General features: G+C 37.0%; 1 protein-coding gene across 1 annotated transcript; it reads right to left on the bottom strand.

Moving 5' to 3' along the window:
- Positions 1 to 1,331: 1,331 nt before the first annotated feature.
- LOC103041579 (ovarian cancer G-protein coupled receptor 1) lies at positions 1,332 to 15,737 on the bottom strand. The gene is made up of 3 exons (XM_007252546.3): positions 15,394 to 15,737; positions 4,514 to 4,862; positions 1,332 to 4,404 (listed from the first exon to the last, which is right to left on the bottom strand). The coding sequence occupies exons 2-3, from the start codon at positions 4,778 to 4,780 to the stop codon at positions 3,610 to 3,612; spliced, it is 1,062 nt and encodes a 353-aa protein (XP_007252608.2). The 5' UTR covers positions 4,781 to 4,862; positions 15,394 to 15,737; the 3' UTR covers positions 1,332 to 3,609.
- Positions 15,738 to 17,673: the final 1,936 nt, after the last annotated feature.

Below are 17,673 nucleotides of genomic sequence, written 5' to 3' on the forward strand. Positions count from 1 at the left end.
TTACTGTAATTTAACTGCCCAAGTTTACTTAGCTAGCATACTGTAATTTACTGTAATTTAAATAGACAAGTTTACTTAGCTAGAATACTTTAATTTACTATAATTTAACTACCCAAGTTTACTTAGCTAGCATACTGTCATTTACTGTAATTTAAATAGCCAAGTTTACTTAGCTAGCATACTGTCATGTACTGTAATTTAACTGCCCAAGTTTACTTAGCTAGAATACTGTAATTTGCTGTTATTTAACTAGCCAAGTTTACTTAGCTAGAATACTGTAATTTACTGTAACTTAATTTAAATAGACAAGTTTTCTTAGCTAGCATACTGTCATTTACTGTAATTTAACTAGCCAAGTTTACTTAGCTAGAATACTGTATTATACTATAATTTAACTAGCCAAGCTTACTTAGCTAGAATACTGTAATTTACTGTTATTTAACTAGCCAAGTTTACTTAGCTAGAATACTGTAATTCACTGTAATTTAACTAGCCAAGTTTACTTAGCTAGAATACTGTAATTTGCTGTAATTTAACTAGCCAAGTTTACTTAGCTAGAATACTGTAATTTACTGTAATTTAACTAGCCAAGTTAACTAGCCAAGTTTACTTAGCTAGAATACTGTAATTTACTGTAATTTAACTACCCAAGTTTACTTAGCTAGAATACTGTAATTTACTGTAATTTAACTACCCAAGTTTACTTAGCTAGAATACTGTAATTTACTGTAATTTAACTAGCCAAGTTTACTTAGCTAGAATACTGTCATTTACTGTAATTTAACTAGCCAAGTTTACTTAGCTAGAATACTGTAATTTACTATAATTTAACTAGCCAAGTTTACTTAGCTAGAATACTGTAATTTACTGTTATTTAACTAGCCAAGTTTACTTAGCTAGAATACTGTAATTTACTGTAAATTAACTTCTTATAATAAGAACGCTTTAATAACAGCAGTGTGTTTTAATGAGCCAAGGGACTCCAATTGTTTAATGCACCCAAGTAAAGCAGAATTACCATAAAAACATGACAACATTAAAAAAAAATGTGGGTCCACGCATATGCACTGGTGGTAAAAAGCACATATCGAAGAGTAGCACAATTTGACAGAACACCGGCTGTACCAATTACATGAAAAACAGTGTTTGCTGGTTTTGCAAGTCTGGCCTGTGCAGTTAAGATTTAATTAAAGGTGTTTAAGTTTTTAGTGGCAGTAAAGAACTGTAGGACCTTCTTTTGTTGATTATCAAGCAACAAAATTTAACCAATACTGTTTTTATTTATAGTGGAGAAGAAACATTTTATGAGGAGAAACGTCACACTGGCTGTGAAAGCAAGATGTAGTGGAACCAGGATTCACTGAGTGGAGTTGGGATGGAAATCTCTGTATCAGTCATCCTAACTGAAGAAGTCCCTGGTAAACTGATAACTACATACAAGGTAAAATATATATTTTTCAAATATCTGTTTCAGATTTTAAATAAAAGGTAGCTAGCTTCATTTAGCATTTCTGTTAGCTTAACATTTTAGGTTTTATGGCCCTAATAGTCTAGGTCTAATAGCCCTGGTCCAACACTGATTGTAGTATTAGTGATTGTAAAAGTGTTGTTTGCAGAATGTTAGGTTATGTTGCTTATCCTACAATGTAAAAACATTAATGTTTTATTAAAAGATAAAAGCATAGCTGCTTTAATAATCTTACCAGAATCTTATCATAATTGATCTCTCCTGAATTAGCTGAGACAATTATTACCCAAGGCCATGTATGCAATTCATATTCATAGAAATATTTGAATTTGAGCAGTTAATATAAATAATGAACAATCACAAAACTGAATTTTAGTCCACAAAACTGAATTTATACATTAACAGGAAACGTCTTTTAAGTAGTGCTTGAGCACCACATTCAACAAAACATTGATAAACGTACAATATAAACTATAACAGTATACCTGAAATCTGACCTTCAGTCATTATATGAATGTATAAAAATACAGTCTTGACTCTGAATACCATGAATAACTTACAGTTTAAAACATGCATAAACATGTACTGTATAATCTAGTGTAAACATACTGTGGATGAGAAAACAACAGAAAAAAATGCCCCCTCTAATTTTGTTCACTTGTTTTAGTGAATCTTGCTGAGCTGAAGGACAACATACACATACACACTTACACACTTCTACACACCACAGACACAACAGCTGCACTCTGCCTCAAGAACCTCAGTTCACCCTCTTTATTCTAACAGATGGAACTTCAAGGATTTCTTCTATCTATCTTTACCACTTTTGAAGTTCACATGTGTTTCCCACAATGGAGGATTGAAATGTATTCTGTTATCACCACTGTGAACAATTCTGTTGGATATATCCTTAAAAAGGGTTCATTAAGAGTTCTTTAGGAAAGCTATAGAACAATTTGAATTGATCTTTGTCTGGTTAAATGTTTTTTTTTATATAAAATGCCATGAGGATCATTACAGACTCGGGATGTCACAATAACCTATAATTCAGTACCACGTTTTACCACATTCCTACTCCAGATATTGTCTGCCTGTAAGTAGTGTCTTGTCATATATACCAGTTGAAAACTAGAATTTTTCAGAGTTGCATATCAGTGAAAAACACAAATTTAACAGCAACTGCAGTCTATTTCTTAGCCTGTAAAAAACAGATAAGTACTACTAATACTTATTACTGCATAATATTACTCACACAATGATCATGCTGTACTCTCTGTTAGTTTGTTTTGTTTGCGATAATTGAAATTGAATTGAAAAGTTCATGTTGTTTCTGACCAAAACTACTTAAACAAAAATCAACTTGTAACAAATGAGCTCCAGAGTCGTAAGTACAAACTTCTAAGGTGGACAGCAATTGTTCTCTACTGCCACTTTAGATAAAAAAAATTTTAAAAGTGGTTCTAAATAGCAGTGGCTCTTAATCCAGTCAATATAACCATTTCCACAAAGCACTTCATATCCACTCGGATTGAATCTTAAACATTAAATTACAATGCATTTAACATTCAAAAAACAATGGTGAACCTCTTGAACTGGCCTGGCCTTTCACGCCCATCCTGTGCACGTTCATCATTGAATTTTATTCAGTATACTGCAGAAACGCACTTAGCTGGCCTCCAGGGCTAGCTCCCATTGTCTCTTTAGGTTCATGTCAGTTCTGTTCACAATAAGTAAATATTTTGTTGAAGTATCGGACATCTATATTGTAGCTTTCTTCTTTTGAGCTTAGTAATGGCTTCAGTCTTGGAAATGTTTTTAGAATTGATGTTTTAAAAAAAGCTGGCGCGACTTAGAGTGCAAGGCCAATTCCTCCCTCAAACCTCAAATGTCACCCGTCAGTTATTGTCAAGGCAGCAGTCCCTGAGAGTACACCACAAACACTACAGAATTACCAAATAAATCACTCAGATCCAGAATAAGATGAGCCTAGGAAACATATAAGCCTAGCACGGCTTAAAGCAGTAAGTTAAGGTTTAACAGTTGTTCTCATCACAAATCAAACCCATACTAACTCCCTCTTGCTCACTTTCCCCCTGAACTCCCAGGAGTTTGACAAAAAGTCCTGTTAAAAATACAAGCTCTCAGATTTCATTTTTGGTCTGGTGCAGCAGTGTCACCCCTGAGGTGCCCGCGGCATTGTCGTTGGGTGCAGCCGCTCCATTGGAGTTCGTATTGTAGCTGCCCTCACATTTACAACAGCAGAGGGTGTGGGCGCAGGCCTCCAGGACCTGCTGGATTCCCCGCTGTGCGCTTTCGCTCACAAAGCAGTAGAGCATCGGATCGGCCACACAGTTCAAGCTGGTGAGCAGCAGCGAGAAGTGGTAGTAGTTGAAGATCTTCACAATAAAGTTGCAGTCCTTCTCAAAGATTGTCCGCACAAGCAGGAAAATGTGGTATGGTGAGAAACACACCAGAAAGATGATGATGGTGCTGGTCACTAGGTTTTTGATGCGGGTCTTCTGGGCCGTCTGTGTCCCAGCACTCTTGCCCACCGCCCGCAGCACCCGGAAATAGGACAAGGACAAGATTGCTAAGGGGAACAAGAAGCCTACAGAGAAGCGGTAAAAGTTGACTGGCTTTTCCCATGACTGCATTGGGTAGTGCTCAAAGCACACTGAATGATTGGATGGGTCTCTGCTCAGTTCCTTGTGGGCAAAGAATACCACGCCCATGCCTATCTCCTTGAGCCACACTATGGTGCTAGCCAGTACTGCTGCTTTCATAGTGCGGAGGGAGGAAAAGCGCAGTGGGTAGACCACGGCCAGGTAGCGGTCAATGGAGATGCAGCAGAGAAAGCCAATACTGACATAGATGTTTTCGTAGAGCAGAAAGCCACAAAGCTGACACACCCACTCGCCATACTGCCAGTCGTCACCCTAGAACAACAAATATGTTAGTAAGAGATGTATTAAGGAGGCAACTCATACATATTCTGCAGGTCAGTGCAGTGTTCTTTAGCTACCATAAGGGATGGCAAAAGCATACCTGAAAAAAATACTGCAGCCAAAGGGGCAAGGAGGCCAGGTACAAAAGGTCCGACACGGTCAGGTTGATGAGGTAGACCCCAAGCTCGTTCCGGGCTCTTAGTTGCAGCCAGGCGTGGTAGAGCGAGTATGCGTTAGCTGGAAGACCCACCAGCAGGACCAGGATGTAGGTGCTGAAGAACAGGTACTGGTGGATCTGGTGTTGGATGGTGCAGTTGATTATCTCTTCAGACATGTTGGTCTTCACAGACTGCTGGTTGTGGACCATGCCCACAGACAGAGAGGCTCTGAGTGCAGCTTCAGGCACTCAACTTTGTTTTTGTGGTTTGTCAGATATCACTCCATGAGATCTACAAGAGGCAAAGCAAAACACTTTCACATTCGTTTCTTATCAGTTGCAGTACCCAAAATATCTTCACACTAATTTTGAAAAATACGCTGTAGTATTTAGTATTACACTGCACCATGATGTATATAATCTAGAGTGGTATTTTACAGTCTCGGTAGACAAAAGCCTAGTGGAATGTTTAGGAAAGCAGAGATTTAGATCCATTTTACACCTATTCACCTTTGTGACTAATATTTGGATTATATCTTGATATTTATCTTTATTGTCTTCATATACATGTAAAAGGATACAAGCTGGCCTTAGAACTTTTATTAGTAAGCCCACAACAGCGTATTAACAACAATGGCTAATGGCTTACTGGCAATACCAATTGTCTTTCCAAGCTGAATTAATCATGTTTTTTTTTATATATATAACAGATTGATGTCTTTGTGCTTGTTAAAGTAGTAGGTTCTGTGGTTTGACATGATAAGTAGTTTATGGCTAAAGTTAATTCGAATCCTTAGTCATTACCCTCACAATACTGGAAATGCAGCTGTTGGCCCATTTGCTAGCTAGGCTAAAAGACTGCTGGTGTCAAAGGAGATGGCTAACAGCTAACTCACTGTTTTTAAAAACAGAATGATAGTATTGTTCTGACTAGATAGCATAAGTTCTGCTGGTTTATATGATATTTATTATATCTGATGCTCAAGACACATTGAGTGATCAGGTGTATACAGAGATTTAAATGTATAGGCTCTTTGTTATTTCTCCTCTGGAAAAGCAAGAGCCACCATATGATGGCAGATCAAACAATATAAGCTCATTGGTGAGTTTGAGCCTCAGCCAGACCACAATCATTTTTGGCCAGGAGTCTTAAGATGCTTGCCCACTGCACACGGTAGCTGCACCACTGTATGCTGACCCCGTTGGATACAGTTTTTTCTCATACTTTTACCTTGCGGCAAGTGATAAAGCGGCAGAAAACAATAAACACAGGTGAGATACTGATATTAACAATTAGTAAACACCCTCAGCTGTACATCACTTCCCTACACTCATACAGAGATAACAGGAGAAAGACCAGAGTCAGAGCTTTATTCTGACGTTGAGAGACAGATACAGGTCTACAGAGGCTGTAGAGACTCAAAACTAAAAACTCTGGTCGCAGAGGTGACAAGTTTTTGAAAACCCTGTCTATTATTAACAGGCAACACTTGACACAACCAAAACTGACCACCGCCCAACAGAGTGGAGCGGTGAGCAGAGCGGAAAGCAACACAGCATACTGTGTGCAATGTGTAAGCACCTTTAGACAACATAACATGGCTAGTGTCGGTGTGGGTTGGATGACCTTCTAACAGGTGAAACCTGGGCATAAATTAAATGGGGAGACAAAAATTATAAAAAATACAGGTCATTAACACCATACCAAGACTGGCATTTCTTAATGATTAGGTGCAATAGACAAATAAGCCATAAAATCATTGACAGGAGAAGTGGAAAACATTGATTATCCTGGTCTACTATGGGGATGGGGTATATTTGACAGTAAGTGAACATGAACAGTAAGGTGACCGTGTTTAAAAAAGAAAAAAAGGCCAATCATAATTATCTGAGACACTTTTAAAAAAGGGCTAAACTGTGGTGGCTAGATCTATTGTTGTGATACAAGAAGGACCCGCTAATTATGAGGCAGGTGGCAGTCAGTGGATGCCTGCCACTGATACTCTAGTCTAACAACATATAAACTGTTATAGCTGTGGAGAAACTATTGTTACAGAGACCTAAAGTGGACACTTATCAACCCTATTGATGTTGAAGTTGTTCAGCATCCCTCAAAAGTTGTTCTGCATTGCAACCTCCTAACTAGCTGTGGACAAACATAGATGTTATCCTGAATATCTATGTGCTTAAGTGTAAAAGAGAGGTGTGAAATATTGAGCTACTTATAACCAGAGAGGTTTCCTGCATGTGCAAACAAACCTGATCAATACAACTGTTATCATTTTGGAAAGTGAGAAGAAGACTTCAGCATACAGTAATAATAGTTTCCATATTAGTTGTCTCCTGTAACCAAGGGTTTCGAAGGTAATTCAGCTTTTTTTGGAGCGACTGTCCCTACTGTCCAAGGAAGGCTTTCTGCATTTCTGTATAGATTTTATTGCATTCAGCAACAATTCTGGATGATTACCTTTCTCCAACACATCCCAATTACTATAATCCAAGAGAACACAGCTCCACAGCTCAATTCTAAAGGGCTTACTACCCCTCTAGCACATGCCTGTCATTTAGCATGGTGCTAATAGTTTCATGTTTATATTCTCCAGAGTGTAGTACTCTCTTCTAATGGCAGTGCCTCTATACAGGGACTATACAAACTGTGTATGTGTTAGGGGTGTCACGATCTCGATATTTTATCGAAATCGAATCGAAATGAGGTCACGATCTCGAGTATCGAAGTCAAAAAGAGGATCGACGATCCCTCCCGCGCGCGCTACGCAAATAGCGCAGCGCGCTACGCAAATGGCGCGGCACCAACACAGCGCATCCTATTCATTTAAATAGAGATAGCCACTGCATGAGCGCAGTCGGCGGGAGTGTTATCACTGTTTTTATCTGTCCAACGGGGGAGGGGGGGCGGGGGTTGGGCGCGCAGGTTTTGTATCTGTATCTAACGGAGGGGTGGGTGCGCGCAGGTGAGAGCGTGTGAACTCGCTGAAATGCGTGTGTCAGTGTGACTTGAGAACACTGACTATAGATCACAGTGAGGTGGATTAAAAATCTTAAACTTATAATTGACTACACCTGTTGCTTTCCATTGAATTAAAAAAACATCTTTCTCTCAGATAAAGTAAACACAAGCGTGTTTCTGACTAAAATAAAAGCTTTTCAGGAGAGATATAAGTTATGTGTAAATATTTATAAGACAATACCCACATCACTTATCTAACCAGCCTGTACTGATTTCTGCCCCCCAATAATGCTTTCAATAACCTCTAATAGCCTTTAATAGTCTTCAGTAGCCTTTAAAAGACTTACCTGGCGGCCGTGGTGTGTCCACTAAACTACGTAGTTATAAACATCCTGAGGTTAGCAGCGCGCTAACTGACCTGTTTATAATGTAATCCGAGCAGTGACTCCGTGTCGGCTGTTCTAACCTGCTGCTGTTAGCTGCTTGGGCTGAAAGATGAACTGTAGTGAGCTGTATTATCCGGTTAGTGGGGTTAAAACCTTTATTTGTTTACAGAAACAGTAAAAACGGACTGGCTGAGCTCTGTAGCCCGTGGCTGGGCTTGTGCTGCTGCTGCAGCTCCGACTAGTGGTTGGATGAAGAACTGCAGCTTCATGTAATGAGCAGTTTCACCAGCCATCCACACACAGCTCTGATAAACTGCTTGTTTTAATAGTGCACACTGTTGCTACCAAAAAAAGTCACTAGATGGCATTACCATATATATCTTAATAAATAATAATAATAATATTTATAATATTTATAATAATAATAATAATAATAATAAATATATTATTTAAATTTTATGAGGCATAAAATAATAACAAGAAAAAAAAACAAGAAAATCGAGAATCGAATCGAATCGTGACCCTCAAATCGAAAATGAAATCGAATCGAGGATTTAGAGAATCGTGACACCCCTAGTATGTGTGTACACAAATGTTTGGATAATGTGCCCATGACAACCACAGTCATAGGAGTGAGCAATATATTAATATTATATTGAATATTGTAACGAAATATTCATTGAATCAGCGTTTTAACAGTGCACTAAATACTTAAATGCCAAAAAAGTAATGAAATATAAATATTTACATTGATCATTATGTGATTCCTTCAGGGTACTGCTTTTAAATCCACACCTGTACAAGTTCTAAGGTGCTGTCTTGTGAGTGAGATTGAACACTGACTTGTTTAAAGAATTATTGGAGTTTGAGCGAGGGCTGAGGCTTGATAGTTTGTGCCAGATGAATGAGGCATCCAATTTGCAAAGTTGTTCAGGCATTTAACATTATTCAATCCATGTAGTGTCTTGTCTATACTAGGTGTAGGACAAAATATCAATACTGTTATATATTACAATGCTTTTATTTGCGATACATTATATATTTATTATTTTTTGCTTTAATGTATTTTTGTTACACAGTTTGAAAAGATTTGAATGTAGCATAATTGTATTCTATCTAGACAGTAGAACTGTTGTAATTTATGACAGTTTATGGTTATTTAACGTTACTGACCACGCTTGAAAGAGCTGCGGTGAGTCTGTGTGTTTTTAAGAGACAAACCATTGGCGTAGGAACCGGGGGGGATGTCCCACCCAATATTAGAAAAAGGTGGATTTGTCCCCCCTCCCAAAAATAAAATGGTTTCGCTCAGATCAGCTGTACTATTGATGAGGAAGTAAATGGAAAATCTCTTAATTGCTGAACCGGCTTCCTGATTGGCGTTCGTGATTAAGTTCCGCCTCTCAATAGAAACAGCCAATCAGCTTGCTGGTTTTGCGGCGTGCGCAGGAGAGTGTGGGGGAGAGTGGTGGGGAGGGAAGCCCCTCCCCTGCTGTGAGATTAAGCAGCGCGATCGGGATGCAGCAGATGATTTTAAACTAGGTATGAATATACAGCGATTTTTCTAACAGAAAGGTAACGGTAGGCTAACCATGTAAACCGTGTAAACTGCTATGTTTCTGATAGCTGGTTAAAAATGCAATTAACTAATCAAAACATACCAACTCTGCGCTTAATAAAATACAGCCTGTGACAGTCAGTTAGCTTAACTTTGGAATTAGCTTAGTTTAAGCAAAACAAAACTATATAATGTTCAGCTTACCCTGTACTAGCTAATAACTATTTAATTTTCATTCATTTAGATAACTATGTCAGCTAGAAGCTGGATGTAGGGGATAGACAGAATTTAGTACAACACTGGGTAATGTTGGTAGTTTAAAGCAGTTTCTTAACCCTGATCACTGCCCTTAAAATTGTTTTCCACCAGATCCAACTGATTAGCTAATAAACAGTCCTTTACTGAGTTTACCTGTTAAAATTTCTTAGCCCCCTATGGATCATAAATCAATCATTATGTATGTCCAGCAGTGTATTAGACACATCATACCATCACTTACTTTATTAAGTGCATTTAAAGCAGAGAAAGCTCTACAATATGCAGAAGAGTGGAAGTATGCAATAGAATATGTAAGAACAGGGTTAAGAAACACTGATCTAATCTGACTTCTGTTCATTTGTAGTTTACAGTAAGAACACATGTCCTGACATCTAACGTTTATATTAACTTCTGACAAAAATCCTTATGAAATGTAAAGTTACATTCTTTTTCATAAAAGGACACCATCATACGAAGTGTTTTCAGTAGAAACAATTAAAAGTGCGGGACACAATGCTAGTCAGTTTGGAGAAAATGTACATATACAACATACAATACATAATTAATAATAATAATAATAATAATAATAATAATAATAATCAAATCTGTTATATATATTTTTTAAATATTAGGTGATAACTGATCAGTTTTTGTCATATGTATATAATTCAGACCTTTCACATATAATTTTTTCTAGCAACAGTAAATGTAATGTTGAGTAACATGTTTAGGTTGTAAAATTACCTTTATTTGGATGTAACTAATAATAAATACAGAATATAGAAAAAAAATGATTATTTAGGATTAAAAGTAATTCCGCAAATGAAACTATAGGGTGGGCTTTGGTTCATATTAGCATATTAGTCCCCCCCAGTATCAAACCCGCTCCTACGCCCTTGAGACAAACACACAAGGCAGCCAAGCTATGGACTTTGTTGTACATTGTTTCATATTAGTTGGCATCAATAAATTCCTGGTGTTTGCTTATTAAGAATTATTTTATCCTCTTCAGTAGCACAGATTGCTTGACATATCACTGTTATTGTGGGCAACTTATAAATATAAAATATTGTGAGATGCCCTATGATTCCCACCACTAATGTATACCTATGCATACATGTGTGTTCATAGAAAATATTTCATGGCAAAAATCATGGGACACCATAGTAGGATATCAATGTATTGATTGAAATAATTAAATAAATACATTTTAAAAATAAATAAAACATGTGAAATGCTGATTGAGGCACAATGAGGAACTGCTTTGCAGATATTATCTATTGCTTAGTTCAATTGCTTAATTCTATTCACAATTTGCTGCATTTGTCAACTCTATCACTAAACATCCTTGTAACAAAACATGAAGTACTGTCCAACCATTTCTATTATTTGCTTAGAAAAGCACATTGTTTTCATCATCAATATTACAAAACAATAAAATATTTACAACAGAAAAAAGAACAGCATTTTGCTTTCAAGCAGCAGTTCACTGTAAGGGTGTTCATTTGTCATCCTGATGGAAAAACACTAGTCAGTCACACCTACACACTTTCTTACCAACCCAGGTGATGAAAAGCTGTCAGCTAGAACAGCAATGTGTCCTTGGCTGCAGAGCCTAATCAAGCTTGCAGCAACAGCTCATAACAGAGTAGTCATCAAACATGAGAGACTCCATAACCCATTGCATCACTTCCTCATCCACACTATGAAAAAGCAACTCATGCTTGAAGCAGATAATAGGAGTTGCAGAGGTAGGCAAACAATGCTACTTTATTCACACATAAATCTGCCGCGCTTAATGTGATTGTAATTGGTGCTTCCACACAACAGTGAGCTGAAAGAAAATGCCAATGACTGAAACGCCCACAGAGTGTACTATACTCTTTTGTGCTTGCAGATAAACAAATGTCACTGCTGTCTCCAGGTTGCAGTGTGCAGGGCACAGCACGTAGTGAACACAGCAGAAAGTGTCATTTAATGAGGTACACTCCTTCTAATAAATGCATGCAGACAGTTTCATTTGCATCTATTGCTGGAACAGATGTGCAGATGAGCTTGTCTAATCCCTGTTGAGGCTTACTGGCAATAGAATAGGACTCTGGAGGGGTATAAAGCCCACCAGAACTAAGCTGCTGTGATAACTGTGTTCTCTGGAATGATGGAGCTCCGTCCAATACTTTTGGGATGAGTTGAGGACAGAGTTAGGGATGAGGTAATGATGATCATCCAACATCCTCATTCACACTTTTGCCACTGAATGCAATCAAATCCTCACAGCAGTGCTCCAAAACTAAGTAGAAATCCTTCAGAGGACAACAAAAGCAGGACAACATATTTTTTTAAACATTCTTGGTTCAATGAATAAGCAGGTGTACCAATATTTTTGTTATTATAGTGTCTGCCAACAGGAACAAACATTCCAGAGACATGTACCTCTAGCTAGCTTATACAGATAATAGGGGTGGGAATCACATGGCACCTCACAATATGACATCACTATATGTTGCATGCAATAACAATATCACAGTACTATGATTCTGTAATACTTGTTTTATTGTAAGACAATTCTCTATGATGCTTCATGGCATCCGTATTACTGAAGAGGATAAAATACTTCTTAATAAGCAAAAAAAAAAAAAAAAACCCAGGAATTATATATTTATAGGTGTCAGATTTATAACAAAAGTCAAAACTGGGATAAAAAAAATTATATTTGATGTAGGGCTGTGAGGTTAATCAAACATATTTGATTAATTGAATTGCTGTTTTAATGTGATCTTCATAATAGGATCGCACTAATTTACATATAGAAGCTGCTACTGAGGGAATCTCAGTCTAGATAGACATTTGAGAACTATTTTATGTGGCAGTGATTTTTATATTTTACACTTTTCTTTAACTGAAGTATAAGGAGGTTTTGTTTGCACCAGTTTTAATAAAAAAGCTGCAGGTAAGGTTGAAGGGGGCTGCTTACTATTTGTTTAAAAAAATCTGTCAAGGAAACAGTTACTTATGCATCACAATGTTGCCCAGCTATATTTTGACGCCACCTATTATAAATGTATTGCATATGAAAATGAAATATTGTGCTATCGATATTTGGCCCACCCCTAACTGATAGAGTATTATCTAGCCCCAGAAAAAAATATATAGAATAGGATGATCTGGAGCAGCTGTACAATACTCTATAGTCACCATGACTAGTGTGCCATGCCTAGTACTGCTAGTTTGCTTGGAGGGTATAAAGTAACCCCAGTACTGGGTGGTAAAAATATGTAACACAAGTTTTATTCTCTAGTACAAGCTGGAGTTGTGATCCAGATCTATTATCTAAAAACCAGTATCTGTGGCTTGATTCAGTCAGTTTCTCACATAATGTGTTTTGTTTTAAGATTTAGTGTACAGCCTTTCCAGGAGGTTCTCATAGATGATAGTAAGTGGGAACTAATTTCCTATTCGTACCCAGAAGTTTTGAACAAACACTGGATGAGGGGTGAGCAGGTGTCTAAAAACTTTTGGACACTAATGGCCTCCAGCCATTCCATAGTTTTCCTCATTCTGGAAATGTTATATTGGACCTGTAATTGAGGGGTGGATAAGGCTCTTTTTGTTATGCTGTGGTTCACAGTCTATCCTTAACCGTACTTCTGGAACCACTGGCATGAGAGAATTTGAATGGCATTACTAGCAGGCTGCCTTGTGGCCTAAGGGCAGCAGCCCTGATCACAGCCAAGCCAAAATACCACACACTGCAGAGCCACAAGAAAGTACATTCACATTGTGAGAGTTCCCTTAAGAGACCCAAATTCTTAAAAAAAAAAAAAAGACTCCTCACACTTCCCCCATAAACACAACACACCTAGCCTGCCATATGTGCCTTCTGTTCAATGGAAAATGTGTATCTCCCTTTTTTCTGTTTAGTTCTGGTTTTTTTTGGATCAACAGACCAATAGAAAGGCTCTAAAATGACTTTTATTCAAAGTTTAGAATAGATTTGATTTCTACTGTTAAATCACTATTTTTGAGATTCATGTATTTTTTGTCATAAGTGTGTGATTAAATATTTTGCAGATCAGAATAATAGAGGAAGATTTCTAAAAATGCAGAATCATTTTTTTACAACTGCTAACAACCGTTTACCAGTTTTTAAGGTATTTTGTTTTCTAAAACATCAAATACAGCCACATACCTACACCACAAAATTAACCAAACTTAATTTTCTTGCACTAAAGCACATTTTGTTTAAAAAGAAAAAAAAAAAGCAACCAACTATTTAAACCCATTTGTATTGGACTGTATAATCTTTTCTCTTGTCCTGGAATGGTCCTGGATATGTTTCAGTATTTTTTTAATGGTACTGATGTCTGTATTTATAATGTATTTAAGATTTAGAACATTAGGCATTTAAGTTTGGCATGCTGTATGCAAGCAGTTGTAAAATAGAAAAAGATGTACAATTTTATCAGTGGGTAATCTTGTGTACAGAAAATAGAGTGCATATTTTGCAATACCAGCATGAGCTGTATTAAAGCTATGGTCAATGGGTGTATGAATGTTGGGATAAGTGTATTTAGAGTTTTAATATTTGATTACAGATAGTAGGGATTGTAAAATAAATGTAATATGACTATCAAGAGAATAGAAGTCATTTATCCCAATAGTGTTTAGCAGAGATGCACAGTGATAACCAGTAATGGCTGTATGGGCAGATAATTGCTTTAAAACAAATATGAGATTATATTACAAACTTATGTTGGAAAAATTTGTTCAAATGTTTGTGGAGAACACTTTCTAATTAGTACATTTAGCTACTTTAATGCAAGGCTTGAGATAGAGGGAACAGTGGAAATGATGGTGCTCCATCCAGTTCTTTTGGGATGAGTTGGGAAATTGGAAAGTTGTTGAAGACATCAACATCCTGATCTTAGATATCAGTGCATCCCTATTAATTAATCTAAAAATATAGATCATTTTTTTCAATAGTGAGATGTTGTAGTATGTTTTCGATGAAGCCAAGAAAGAAAAAGGGGTTAAAAACCTAAATACCCCAGAGTTTAACTGAAATTTAAACCACTGAAATGTTCTATATATTATTTGTTTTATAGTGCTGCTTAATCTTGTTTATCCTACTCTTTTTATCTTTTTTTGTATCAAAGTGAATTAAATAGTAACAGATCTTTTCAAAATAAAATGATGAATTATTAAAGCAGTTCTTGAACACAACATAATGGACTGGGTGCGGTGCCAGCCTGTGAAATATCGCTTAAAGGCCCCAAAATGCTCATAAGCAGGCTCTCAACCAGTAGTCCAGCTGTAGTCTACATAGTTTATTACGTAATAAACATAAAGGTTAGTGGTGTTCATGTTATTTTTTTATAATTATTATATCTAAGAATAAAAATCAGTTAGCTTTCAAAATTAAAGTCTCAGATAATTCATAAAATATAGCTACATCACCAACAACATGCTTGGGATTGAGCAGACAGAAAGCTCTATTTTATATTAGAGTTTATATTTATTTCTGTGTAAATGTAAATAATACAGGCATAAGGAGCCTATAGGGGCACGTGCTCCATCCAGTGTCTGTTACTTAAGAACGAGGGTGGAATGAATTAAGAATCAGAAAGAAGTTAACAGTGTTAACAGTTTTTACCTTGGTATTGTGGTGTCAGTCAAAAAGTCCCACAGTCCTCAGAGTAACTTCTTTATCTTCATCATCTTCACCATCCTCTCTCTCTCTATCTATTTCTCTCTTGTATCCCTCTCTCCGGCCGGACTGTCCGCGCGCAGATCAGCACTGCACGGATATCGTTCCGCTGTTGTTGCGGGAAGCACGCGCAGCCAATAAAACCCGTAGTGAATCCATCAATCAGTCCTGAACCGCTCAGTGATCCGCGCGCGCGCGGGCTGCGACAGGCTGCTGGAGCGGAGAGCGCGCGCTGTGCCCTTTCTCTCTCTCTCTCTCTCTCTCTCCTGCTGCTGTGAGCTGTGTGTCAGTCAGTGTGTGTGTGAGAGAGAGAGTCTGTGGAGAACTCTCACTGCTCTGTCTCTCCTCCACTCAGCACCTCAGCTCTTCCTCAACCTCTCTCAGAGCCGCAGGAGCTCATCATTACTCACAGATCCTCATTTCCGCTACAGAAACGCTCACCTACGCTTCATGACGCGCTTTCTCCTTAAACACCACGCTTAACGACAATTACTCAGACCGAGACACTTTTAGAATCGTTTACATGTATTCTAAGACGAGTTATTTATTTTAAGAAATCTAAATATAACAATGATTTAATAATATATATATAGCTAGCTCTAGAAAAAGAAATGAGACACCACTTCAGTTTCTGAATCAGTTTTGGCTAAATCTAGGTATATGTTTGAGTAAAATGAGCATTGTTGTCCTTCAGAGCATGTATTTGCAGAAAATGAGAAATGGCTGAAATAACAAAAAAGATGCAGAGCTTTCAGATGTCAAATAATACAAAGAAAAAAGTTAATATTTATAAAGTTCAGAAATCAATATTTGACCCTGGTTTTTAATCACAGTTTTCATGCATCTTGGCATTGTTCCCCTCCACCAGTCTTACACACTGCTTTTGGATTTAGCACATTTCATACATTTATGCAGCTCCAAGTGCTTTACAATAAGTAAATAAAAAGTAAAAAGGTAATTGATATACAAAACACAATGTTAAAGCAGTTAAACACTTTTTTTTAAATAATTAAGAATAAAACAAAAATACAATATTTAATCATAAAATACAAAGTAGATTCCAGGGAAATAAGAATAAATCAAATATAAATGAAAATATTGAATAAAAAGTTTAACTGATTTTACTATTATACATATGTTTAAGTCCAATTAACATGTTTCGTTCTGTAAATTAATGGAATTTCTTCTGAATTCTAAATGAAAATACTGTAATTTAAAGCATTTATTTGCAGAAAATGAGAAATGGGCAAAACAACAAATATGCCAAGCTGTCAGTACTCAAATAATGCAAAGAAAACAAGTTGATTTTAATTTAAAAACAACACTAATATTTTAAGGTTCAGAAATCAATATTTGGTGGATTAACCTTGGTGTCTTGGCATGTTCTCCTCCACCAGTCTTACACACTGCCTCTGGGTGATGACATGCCACCCCTGGTGCAAGAATTCAAGCAGTTCACCTTTGTTTAATGGCTTGAGGCAGGACTCAAGTCAGGACTCAGTCTCTAGGACTCAAGCTAGAGGAAAAAAAAACCTTCATTAATAAAAAGCAAAGAAGGGCCAGGCTGAAGGTGAGGTTTGCAAGGCTGGAATAGGGCAAATCAGTCTTTGAGAACGACGCATGAACCAAGCCACATACAAGGTTATGCTAGAAAAAAACACCTGCACTGGCAAATGTTCCCCGACTCTGATGATTTTTTTTCCAGAAGGACAAAGTTTTTCCAATGGACACAGCTTGGTCAATAAAGCTGTGGATGAAGGCCCAGCAGATCAAGACCTTGTCATGGCCAACCCAATCTCCAGACCTAAACCCCATTAAAAACCTTTGAAATATAATCAAGCGGAAGATGGATGGTCATCAAGCAGCAAAAAAAGCTGAACTGCTTGAATTTTTGTGCCTGGAGTGGAATAGGGTCAACCAAAGGCAGTGTGTAAGACTGGTGGAGAGCATGCCAAGACGCATGAAAACTGTAATTGAAAATCAGGGTTATTCAACCAAACCAAAGCATTAGTTACAGCATTAGTATTGGGGTTTCTAAACGTATATAAACTTGATTTTTTTAAATCTGAAAGCACAGATTTTTTCTTTATATTTTAATCATTTCACATTTGCTGTAAATAAATGATCTGAATGACAATATTTTTGTTTGGGAAAATTGTTGTCAGTAGTTTATAGAATTAAACATGTTTAATTTTACTCAAATATAAACTGATCATTCTGAACTAA

Source organism: Astyanax mexicanus, chromosome 14 (genome assembly GCF_023375975.1).
Source record: "Astyanax mexicanus isolate ESR-SI-001 chromosome 14, AstMex3_surface, whole genome shotgun sequence".
Taxonomy (NCBI): domain Eukaryota; kingdom Metazoa; phylum Chordata; class Actinopteri; order Characiformes; family Acestrorhamphidae; genus Astyanax; species Astyanax mexicanus.